General features: G+C 55.1%; 1 protein-coding gene across 2 annotated transcripts; it reads right to left on the bottom strand.

The window, feature by feature from the left end:
• Positions 1–1,731: 1,731 nt before the first annotated feature.
• HNRNPL (heterogeneous nuclear ribonucleoprotein L) lies at positions 1,732–10,839 on the bottom strand. 2 transcript variants are annotated; one of them, XM_004715765.3, is made up of 12 exons: positions 10,721–10,839; positions 9,880–10,117; positions 9,713–9,798; positions 8,754–8,850; positions 8,590–8,662; positions 5,427–5,498; positions 5,035–5,315; positions 3,913–4,034; positions 3,461–3,662; positions 2,848–2,905; positions 2,659–2,754; positions 1,732–2,099 (listed from the first exon to the last, which is right to left on the bottom strand). In XM_004715765.3, the coding sequence occupies exons 2-12, from the start codon at positions 10,102–10,104 to the stop codon at positions 2,041–2,043; spliced, it is 1,371 nt and encodes a 456-aa protein (XP_004715822.1). In that variant the 5' UTR covers positions 10,105–10,117; positions 10,721–10,839; the 3' UTR covers positions 1,732–2,040. The 2 variants fall into 2 exon arrangements, with proteins under 2 accessions (XP_004715822.1, XP_045148468.1); XM_045292533.1 differs by having other exon boundaries at positions 5,035–5,498.
• Positions 10,840–11,046: the final 207 nt, after the last annotated feature.

Here is an 11,046-nt window from a genome sequence, read left to right as displayed (position 1 = left end):
GAACTCTACTGGGGCATAAAGGGAGAATGCCTTTCTCCAGCTAGTGATAGCAAACTACCCTGTTTCAAAGCGGGGGCCCCCCCCCCCCAATCCTCTGCACAACAGAAGCACTGCCTGGTCCTGCACCTACCTCACCATGCCTCTTTGGCTTCTGCTCATGGCTGCAGCCACGCTGTCCGTCCCATTTGTCCAGGTCCTGCCCCTCTACTAAGCATGATGTCCTCCTCCAGGGACTGGTCTCTCCTGATAACATAGTCAAAGTACGGAAGACCAAGTCTTCCATCCTGGTCTCTAAGGTACATCATTGACGTAAAAGGGCCCGTTCGTTTATCTTCCAGATGAAAAACCGAAGGCTCTTTGTAGAACTCACTGCATTCTGTATGTCCAGTTAGTGTCAAATACAGGGTTTTACATGGCTGTGAGCCCAGGCCACTCAGTGGGTGCTTGGCTGCTAAGAGGTTGGCAGTTTGAACCCACCCAGCCACTCTTTAGGAAAAGACTTAGTGACCTGCCCTGTCAGTAAAGATGACACACGCACTGTCTTGTCACCCTTGATTCATAGCAACTCTGGAAGGCAGAGAACACAGGGCTTCCTAGGTTGTAGTTTTTATAGTAAGACAACTGGTGATTGGTGATGTCAACCTTTTATCAGCGGGAGGTGAACCACAGGACTCTTGAATAAAGACAGCTTTGAAAACCCTCTCGCTCAGTTCTACGATCACGTTACTAGTCCACTCAGAATGTAGGTAGGTTTGTGGAACGCTGTACGTACATACAATGTGAAGACTTGGAACATGGCTAAAGAAACCGGGTGCCAGGTGGGAGACGGAATGCGCTAAAATAACCCCCAAAGAACCCGTCTCTTTGTCCCAATTGTCTGGAACCCTACCCTCTGGTGTAGCCACCTGATGCTGTGTCACTTCAGCTGTTCACCTTTGTAAAGGACAGTGTGCTCCCAAGTGTTCTTTCGGTGACTGCCTGTGAGGTCCTATTCTGCCTGCCACGCCTCCCTCCAGTGGGACCAAGGTTCTCCAAGTAGGATTGCGCCTGCACCCACCTCCTTCCACACTACTGCAATTGGGGCCTGCCCTCCGTTCCAATGGTACTTTGAAGCTCACCTCCCACACCACAGTTCCCTTTGGTGATGCCTGTTATGGATTACCCATACAGTGCAATGCACTTGGAAGGGTAGCTAAGTGATGGAGAATATAAATACAGCAGGCTGCATCTTCAGGATTGAGACTACTCCGCTTACCTTTCAGTTTTATTTAAACCTTACTCCAAATCCCATCTCACTTACTTTTAAGTGGCCCTCCGCAATTACACTGCACTTGATAGGGAGCCCTGGAAGCATGGTGGTTATGCCTTCAGCGGCAAACAACAAAGTCAACAGTTGGAAAGCACCAGCTGCTGCAGAGGAGCAAAGATGAGGCTCGCTACCAGCCTGGTCCGTTCTTGGAAGCCCACGGGGCAGGCCAACCCCGACAGGCTGGCTAGACAGTGGAAACGGAGCTGATGGGAGCGAGTTACTCGAGTAGAGCCACTGGGCTTCCTCCATTTTCTCCGGATTCCAAAAGGCTGTACATCACCACTTCCCGGTCTGCAGTCCTGGCCACAGACATGGCTCAGCCTGCACCTGCCCAGGGCCTGCCTTGCCCTGGCCTGCCTGCACCTCCTTCAGAAGACTGAGTGGGAGGGAGAGAGAGACACACCTTGGCAGTCACCAGCAAGTGTATTTCCCAAACAATTTTATTGAAATGTGCCAAGAGTACATGGGCAGCACAAATGTATGAACGAGGGGAAAAAAAAAAATCACATGTACAGTCATTTCCAAAAAGTGAAGGTTAATCTTGGGAGATTCCGTCCCCCTCCCCCGCCCCCTCCAGACATCCAGCGTTGCTGTTATGGTTAAGCCTCTCTAAACCTAGTATTAAAAAAGGAATACAAGAACATTTGCAAAAGGAAATAAAACAAAACCAAAGAAACCGCAAAAAAAGAACAATGTTTTCCTGCTCAGACAGAACTCTTCCTGGGCATCTATTAGGAGGCGTGCTGAGCAGTGGAGAAGCACAACTTCAGGGTGTACGGGTATGGCCCATCTGTAGAGGAGAGAGACAAGACCCGGTCAACTGGGCCCTCGGACCCGGGGCTCCCCACAACAGGTTTCCGGGTGACACACTGTCCTCAGGGTTTGCAGTTTGACTGCAGGGCAAGACTCAAAAGCCCAGCCCAATGCATAGAGCACTGCTCTTTTCCCGATCTCCCCCCACGCCCTGGGAAGCAGCATCCCACTGGGGACTCCTCAGCCCACCCACGTACACAGCCTGGCAGGTGGTGGGGTGCCCCTGCCAGGGTCGTGCCTGAGCCAGCCTTGGACGAGGCTGTTTTAATGGCAGGTTTAGCTGCTCAAGAGATGCCAGCTCCCTGGGGAGCAAGCCGGAACACCTCCCAAGCTGGCAGGTATGGATGGCAACAAACAGTGAGGCTGGCCCTCCAGGGGACCATCAGGCTGCTCCCCTGGAGACCAGGTCTGGGCGGCCTGCCTGTGTCAGCACCTGTGAGACACGGTCTGACGCCGTCCCAATGGCAGGCTTTAGCCTGAAGCCAATCAACAACTGGGCCGCAGGGGAGCAAAGAGCAGACCCCACAGATACTCACTTGGGTTTTTCATCTGGTAATGGTTCAGGAAGCCCAGTGTCTCCAGGGCATCGCTCTTGGACTCCCACTCCAGCAGCCCAGAGGAGCTGCGTTCACCTGAGCAGGAAGCAAGGAGAGGCAAGGCGTCAGGCTGAGAAGAGCAGGCAGCCGACCAGGAGGAACTCAGGGGGAAGCAGGGGTGTTACTCACTTTTGCCTGAAAACACCTTCACAGAGGAGGGCCTCTTCACTCCCAGCTCGTCACAGATCTGCCAACGGACAGGAAGAGACCTAACTCAGAAACAAGCCTTACCCCCGCCCGGACTAAGTATCGAGGCTCCTCACTGTCGTATGCACACACACAGGACTGGGCAATGACTTTCACAAGTCCATGTCCGCCCCCCACCCCCAGCTCCTGGAGCGCTCCTCACCTTGAACCAGTTTACAGAATGGAGCAAACTCCCAGCACACAAGGAGGGCCAGATTCCAACACCAGTGTGAGTGTGACCACCTTTCCCGCAGCGGCCCCAGTTCCTGGGACCACACCTCAGATGCTATCTAGGCACCCGGGGTCCTGACTAAGGCACTGTGTGTGTGTGCTTGGTCATGAGGAATATTTCCCAGCAGATGCGCTTGAGAAGCCAGTCAAAGAAACAAAACTGGTGGGCCTCCCTGGGGGCAGACACCTAGCACCATCAGGCTGACCAGATCTGAGTCTGGCCCTAGCACCCAACCCAGGCTCGTCAGAACAACAGGAGTTGAAAGGCTTAACCCACTACAAAAAAGGCCTTCTTGGCTGTGGTGAGAACCTCCACGACACCCACCTCAAAGAAGTTCTCCTCGGTCACCTCCAGGGGGGCGTTGAAGAAATGCAGCACGTTGCTGGGGTGCTGGATGCGATTCTTGGCTGCCTGCTCTGGGGTGGAGAAGCGATTGTTCCTGGAGCCGTTGAAGTCTTTGTAACTGCAGGAGCCGTCTTCTAGCCCGTACGACTGCCCAGGCATGATGGCTGGTTGCTTGGAGACACTGGCAGAAGAACAAGAGGAAGTCCTCTGTCAAGACCCAGAAGTTGTACCCCAAAGCTGTGACTGGCCCCGTGCCTGTCTGGAGTGCCGAGTGTCAACAGGATAGGCGTGGTTCAACTGTAGAGGCAAAGCTGACCCACTTTCTCCCATCACTCAGGAGGAACACCTAGAACCCTGCACCACCTCTCCCCTTTTGCCTTCCAGGCTGGCTCTCTTTCAGCCGCCCCAACCTGGCCGGAGAGGGCACCTACCAGACATTCAGTTTCTGCCCGAACATGAAGTTGTTGTTGAGGTGGGTGATGGCCCGGTCTACAGCATAGCCATCAGCCATTTCTACCATGGCAGCCCCTGGCTTGCTTTTCATGAATTTCACCTTGGGGGAGAGGGAAGCAAAGCCGTAGTCAGTCCCCTGCCGGCCTGGCCTCCAGGAGCCATGCCCCCCACCCGGTTACAAAGGTACCAGCTCCTGCTGTGAGCAGTCTCTCCACCTGTCAACGCCAGGGCACTTGGGAAGGCAGGAGCCCAAGCCAGGCCAGGCCGGAGCCAGGAGTGGCCATGAACAAGGAGGCCACCAGCAAAGTGTCAAGCCAGGAAAACACACACACACACACACACGCAGAACACATAGTGTTTCCACATCACGGTTCTAGAAACCTGAGTGAGGGATTCATCTCTATGCAAGCCTCCATTTCCCCAACTGGCTCACCCCGGGTTATTAGGAAACTAAACAAGTCCTTGTGTTACTACTAACAGCGCCACCTGGTGCACAGCTGAGAAAGTTAGAATACGCGAGCAACTGCCCTCAACAGGCCAAGCTGGGGGCTGCACTCCAAGGGTTCTGCAGGAAATCCTTGCATCTGGATTTGATTTTCAAGGGGTGACTCTTCCCTTGGCTTACAGTAAGGTTTCCCACTGATGCAAACACCTACTCCCCACTTGAGATGGAGGTAGGTGTCAAAGGCCAGGTGGGGGTTATAAGACAACTTGACACTGGGCGACAGTGGAGGTTGTCATCACATCGGCCTGTAAAATGGAGGACAGACTAGACCACCACATGACTGTCACACCACTAAGAAATGAGTCTGAGCGCAGCCCGGCCGGGTCGCTAGCGTCTGCTGCTGCACACGTGCTACTGTGCCCAAGGGCTGGGCGATCTAAGCCAACACTGTCCAGTGCAACGAGGGTTGAATGAGGTCACTGGTAATTTAGTAGTACTTTTTGGTGATCCTGTCCTGTCAGAAACTTCAGAAGACCTGCCTGCAACAGGCAGCCTTAGTGAACAATAGTAACCTCTTCCCAGTCAAGCTCCCCGGCTCAGCAGACAGACGGGGCTCGAGGGGCCGCCCTGGTCTCCGGCAGAGGCGGCAGCTCACCTTCTCCACATTGCCGTACAAGCAGAAGACGTTGAAGACTCGATCACAGTTCATCTTAGACTGGTCCAAGCCATAGACCATGAGCACAGGGCTGTCGGCGTGGGGGCCATATTCGGGTGGTGGGGGAGGGGGTGGGGGATGCCCATACTGGGGGCCATAACGGCTAGGGCCCCGACGGTGACCCCCCACTGGTGGGCCCATGCGTCTCCCTTCGTAGTGAGGCGGGGGAGGCCCGTAGCCCTCATCATGATAATGGCTGTGATACCCACCGTGGGGCCCTCCTGGGGGGTGGGAAGGAAAGAGAGGGGGGACGGGTGAGAATTTTCGTGGCGGGCGACGGGCAGGGGCACATGAGCCACGGGAGTCCACGGAGGGGAACCCCCTGCCCTCACCATATTCTGCGGGGTGATCTCCCAGAAGGGGGGGCTGTCTCTGGCGTTTGTTAGGGTTGCTGCCAGGGTCACCTGTGGACAGAAAGCACAGTCAGTACCAAGACATAAAGAAGACAGGCTCTCCCAGCTAGCTGGAGGCTCGTCTCAAAACCCCTCAGCCCTGGGCCTGGCTGTGCAGCCTTCCTCCTTACAGGGGCTGCTGGGGCTGGGGTCTCCCTTCTTATCTATGCTGGGCCTGAAGCCCAGACCTGCAGGCAGGAGCCTTTTCTCACGCGTGTCCCTCCCTTAGGGGGCGGTGCTTCCTTTCACAATGAAGGAAAGGCTGGGCCCTGGGCGCTCATCCGCCTGGGAGGAAGCCTAGTGCGCAGGCCCACTGGGGACCTCGCAGCTGTGAGGGGACCCTGCTGTGTGCCAGGGGCCAAGAGCAGCCTTCTAAGACAAGTGCCAAGGTCGGGGGAAGTTAAGCATGTAACCCAGGGGAGGCGGAAACATAAAACTGGGCCCCCAAGGTTCTAGGTCCTCTAGGGCCTCCCTGCTCACTGCAACTCTTTCTGCACCCTAACCCCAACTAAGCCCCTTCCCACCCAGGCCGGACCTCAAGATGAGGGGCTGCAGGAGGCAAGCAGGGCAACATCTCAAGTCAATTCAAGTAAGCAATCAGGTCCAAGGCATTGACGTTCTCCAACCCAGACAATGGCGCAGCCCCACCACCCAGCCCCGGCCGCAGCTCCGGACTGCCGCCACCCCTGCTGAGCGCACAAGTGGCAGACCCGGCGCCATGCGCTTGCTTCACAGAGACAGACAGATAGCTGGTTTGATTCCTCACAACAACCCTATGAGGTAGGTGCCACTTCATCCTCCAGCCACAGTCGAGCCAATCAGGAAACGGAACAGTTGGTGGCCGAGCCAGGATGAGCTTTCAAGGCCAGGGCCGGCTGGTGCCAAAGCCAGCGAGGCGCCTCCGCGACCACCGCCCTTGCCTGCCACCCCAGCCAGGGCCGTCGTCAACCACTCAGTACAAAGATGAGAAGGGCTACTTACAGCAGAAGTACAAGGGTACAATGTCCATTTGTCACAAGAAAGAAACAAATCTGTATTTTCTCTTACCATTGGACGCTTCAACAGTGAGTTAGCACAGTTCTGAAAGATGGCGTCCCATCAAACATACACTGCGGCCCTGCATCACATGGTTTTACAGTCATAAATACAAGTTACGGCACACATCCGCTACATTTCTTTCTTTTTTTTTTAAGACTCGTTTTTCTTATTTAAAGTCAATGCTTTGAATTACATCCCAACAGGCTCCCAGATGTTCTGTCCTCAGAAGATACCAGAGTGGACCATGAAGGTGTATGCAGTGGGCAGTGTCCCTCCGTGGTGTCAGCTTCTCAAAGTATGTGCTCAGTGCGGTGCTTCTGGCTGTGTGGCGCTCCATGTGCGTGTCTCCTGGGGAGGGAGTGTGCCAGTGGCCCCACTATGCCCACGCTTTGGGCCTTGGGGGGCGTGCCCGGTGACCCGCCAGCAGGTACCGGTGTGCCTCTGAGCTGTTTGGCTGTCTGGTTTAAGTCTGTTTTTGATGTTGGCTTTTTTTTTTTGGTTTGTTTCTGAGTTCCAGTTGGTGCAGTTTATGTTGGCAGCCGGTGACTGCTGAAGAAATAAAAACCATCGAAACAGGAAACAAAACAAAAAGGCCCTCCCCAAAACCAAAGGACTTAAAACAAAATAAAAACAAAACAAAAACCACAAGAACAAAAACCACAAAACACCCATATGGCGAGGAATGGAGAGAGGATCCTATTGTCTTGGAGGCCCATGGAATCTACTTCGTTCTATGGAACGTTCTCCGCAGAGCGCCGCTGGCTGGGAGAGCTGTCCTGTGTTTCCTACTTCTGTGTACATTCTCGGGTTCGGGTTTGCTTGGACTAGTAAGAGCAGTGTCTGCTGCCATGGTGGTCTCTTTCTTTGTCTCTGTCTGCCTCTGTCTCTGTGCTTGGTGCGGTTCCTTGGAGCGCGGTGTGGTGTTCTCGATGTAGTGAGCTCAAGTCTGCAGCTGTTTCTGGGGACGTGGTGGAGGCTGCGTGTTCTGTTCTCCAAGAAGAGCTAGTGCTTTTCTACCCTGTGTGTTGTTGGTGAGCATGTGCAGAGGCGGAGCCGCTGCCGTATGGTTCCTGAGGGGTGGCGAAGCACCGCCCTCACTCCAGGTCACCCCCAGCTGCCCCATTTGGGGCTCCCCAGCCTTGGGGCAGCCAAAGCCGAGAGGTATGAAAACCAAGACAGCCGGGCCCCTGTCTCTAGCCCCTGCCGGTCTGCACATCTTCTACTTATGTTCCTTGGAGAAGAAATGGTTGGTTGCCGTGTCTGTTAGCAGTCGTGTAATGCCACTGCCCGCTCTGGTACATTCCATCACAGCCCTTGTCTCTCGCTCTGGAAGGGGCAGCCGAGCCTGCAGGGCCCGTTGTACCAGTTGGGTCCTGGGGAGAATCTAGCCCACCTCTGCCCAAGAACCTGGGCCTCCGAGAGATCATTGCCAGCCTCCTTCCTCAGCCCGTGGCCTGGTCGGACCCATCAGACCACCTCAGACAGGCGGATGGTCTACTGAGGGAGGGCTGCTGCTTGCCAAAGGCAACCCTCTCGCCCTCCAATCAAAGGCAAGCCAGGCTTGAGACTCTCAGAAGGGGTTGTCCATTAGGCCGCTGTGGGGCTGCCCAGTCCCCCCTTTTGCAAACGAACGGGGTTTGTTCTCCCTGCTTCCATTCCATCCAGGACTCACCCCAAGCCCTCAGTCCCACAATCAACAGTGAAGAGCAAGGGCCCAGGTAAGTGAGAATGAGTGGTCGTGACCCTCCTCCCCCAGTTCCTGGAGGAAGCAGAACTCACCGAGAACTGCTGCTGGTGTACAAGCCGCGCCCCTGGCCTCTGGGAGGTCAGCCCTCTACACTGGACTGAACTCTGCTCCCCTCAGCTACACTCAAAACCCTCAAGCAGCAGCCAAGACCTACTGAGGCCGCCCCACCCTCTCCTCAACTGAGGTGTACCTTGCGAGGTCTGTGCCCCCCAGGAGCCCAACGGCATGGCCTAACCACCCTGCGCCCAGCCCTATGGAGTGCACTAGTTGAGTGAAGGCACAGTGGTGTGTTTAAAACAAAGCAGCCGCTGGGATTACCTTGTCCACTGAGGTTGGGGTTTGTGTAATCCCAAGTATCCTGGTCATTCTTGAACACATTCAAGCGTGTAGGCTGCAGAGGGCAAGAAGACAAACTGTGAGATCAGCCGTGCCATCCCAATACCTGTGGGGGCAGACTAGGGCAGGTCCTTGCCCACACCTACCTTGGCATATTCGATCTTCAGAGTGCAGCAGCCAGAGTAGATGTCAGCCCCATTGAGAGAGGCCTTGGCCCGCTGAGCACTCTGCACCGAGTCAAATGTGAGCCCAGTTAAGGAAGCCTGGCGATGGAGCTCGGACAGGGGCGTCAGGAGAGCCGAGGAAAGACAAAGGCAGGCACCACCACCCGGAGACTTGTCTGATGACTCCCCAGGGCCCCTAGACTGGACGGTTAACAATCTTCACGCCCCGCTCGCTCTTCCAAGTCACCCAGCTGTATGTAAACACAATCCCTCTTCCCCACTGGTGCTTGTCGGAGGTTAAGTGATAAAAAAAACCACTGCCGGCAAGTAGATTCCGACTCACAGCAATCCGAAAGGCCAGAGAACTAACTATCCGCGTGCGCTTCAGACACTACTGCTTCACTGCAGCAGGAGGCTTCACCTTTCTCTGAGAAGTGCTGGTGGACTCAAAGTGCTGACCTTATTCGTGGATAAAAGCCCAACCTCTAATCCACTCCATCTCCCCAGGGCTGTTAGCCATCAGATGATCTCCTGTACTGAGCCAACTCCAGCCCACCCTGATCAGAATGGCCCTAACGACGCCTCCCAATGTTCAAAACCCTCTTCCTCACTTTGTCAAGAGTCCTGGGTTCTCTGGGTCCCTTCCTTGAACCAGAAATACTGGCTGCTCCCGTCCTCAAGGGCACAGGGCACCAACACCCCGGTAATACTCTAGGAGGCCGTTTGGTTTCCCTCCTCCCCGTCTAGCTCACTGCACCCTGCTGCTTCTCTGCGCTAACATTTCAAGGTCTCTCATTGCCCCTCACTATCTGATTAAGTGTTGGCTAGTCTCCGAGTGGCCCACAGGCTCTGTGAGGGCGTCTAGTAGCCACACACTGGCCAGATGCCACCAGCACCCTTCGTGCCCTGAACACCTCCTACTTCTTTCCAACAAAGGATATTCCACCATGGCCTGGACTCCATTCTTCCGGAAAATAACAATTCTCTGGACAGGGCCACAAGGGTTACAGATCGTGTAGAGAACATCCTGGAAGAAAACCGAGAGGTAAGACGCAGGGCCTGGGCAGGGAGGGGCAGGATGGATGCAGGGCCCTGGCAGTCCACGTACCGTGGTGATGGAGTAGATGGGATTCAGGATAGTGAAGAGCAGCACGCTGTTGACGCTGCGGGAGTCATCTGAGTCCCCGGGGCGGGAGATCTTCTGGCTGGTCGAATAGTTGACAAAAGCTGGATGACCAGCGATGTAGATTTGGTTGTCGGCTGCGTAGTTCACAGCGTTGCAAGCCCCCAACACATCCTCGAACTCTACAAGCGCCTGCCTCTTCTTGGGCATCACCACCACATAGCTGCCAAAGAACACAGGGGTCAGCCAAGTATTGACAAAGGCCAACATCGTGCATACCAGAAGGGCCCAAACCTGGCGGGCTGCCCACCACCTTTCCAGAAACCAAACTCCCAATGCTCCACCTGGCCATGGAAATATATGTACTTAAGTCCACGATCCAGGATAACGTATCCACTTTTGCAGCCCCCTCCCTGACTACCCCAGTGGCCCAAAGAAGGGGGTGGCTACTGCCCACTTTGGGGAACACTGGCAAGCACTGACTTCTTGGGCGCCCCTGAACACCCCTCCCCTACCCCACGTGAAATACCAAGCTGAACAGGCACAGTTTGCTCCTGCCGCCTCTGCGGGAAGCTTTCTGAACACTTAAGTGATAACAATGTGTCTCCCACAGACCCCAGGGCAGTCTTCTTTGCTACTATATTCCCAACACTCGGCACCTGCTAAATACTTGCCAATGCCTGCTGAGCAACCAGCAGAGGTGAAAGGGAAGGAACTTGCTATCCCCTGGCCAAGGTAGAGGAACCCCAGCACCAGGATAGCAACGCCATGTCCTTCCATCAGAGTTGACTTCTCGAGACCAACCCTCAGCTGTTTAGGCCAGTACCTGATGGGTCCAAACTCCTGGAGGGCCTCCACGAGGTCGGCTTCCACCACGCCATCTATCAGGCCCCTGATGTGGACAACTGGGGAGGCTGGCGTTTTATGTGGGTCATCGTAATTCTCCTTAGAGGAAATAGAAAGGACACTTCATTTTCTGATCTCTGGACTGGTGGAGACCCAGTAGTCAGGCGAGACAGTTGGGTGTCATGGAGGGAGGGCACGCAGGGCTGACCCAGAGTGGGACTTCAAGCCAATCACCACCAAAGGATTCTAGGCCAGCAGAGCTGCAGGCCTGAGGTCTTGACCTCTTGCCCACTGGTGCTTCTAAGA

The sequence above is a fragment of the Echinops telfairi genome, unplaced genomic scaffold (assembly GCF_000313985.2).
Source record: "Echinops telfairi isolate 266 unplaced genomic scaffold, ASM31398v2 ScPeMD7_655;HRSCAF=1070, whole genome shotgun sequence".
Lineage (NCBI taxonomy): Eukaryota > Metazoa > Chordata > Mammalia > Afrosoricida > Tenrecidae > Echinops > Echinops telfairi.
The sequence above is the reverse complement of the archived record's forward strand: the minus strand, read 5'-3'. Positions and strand labels throughout refer to the sequence as shown.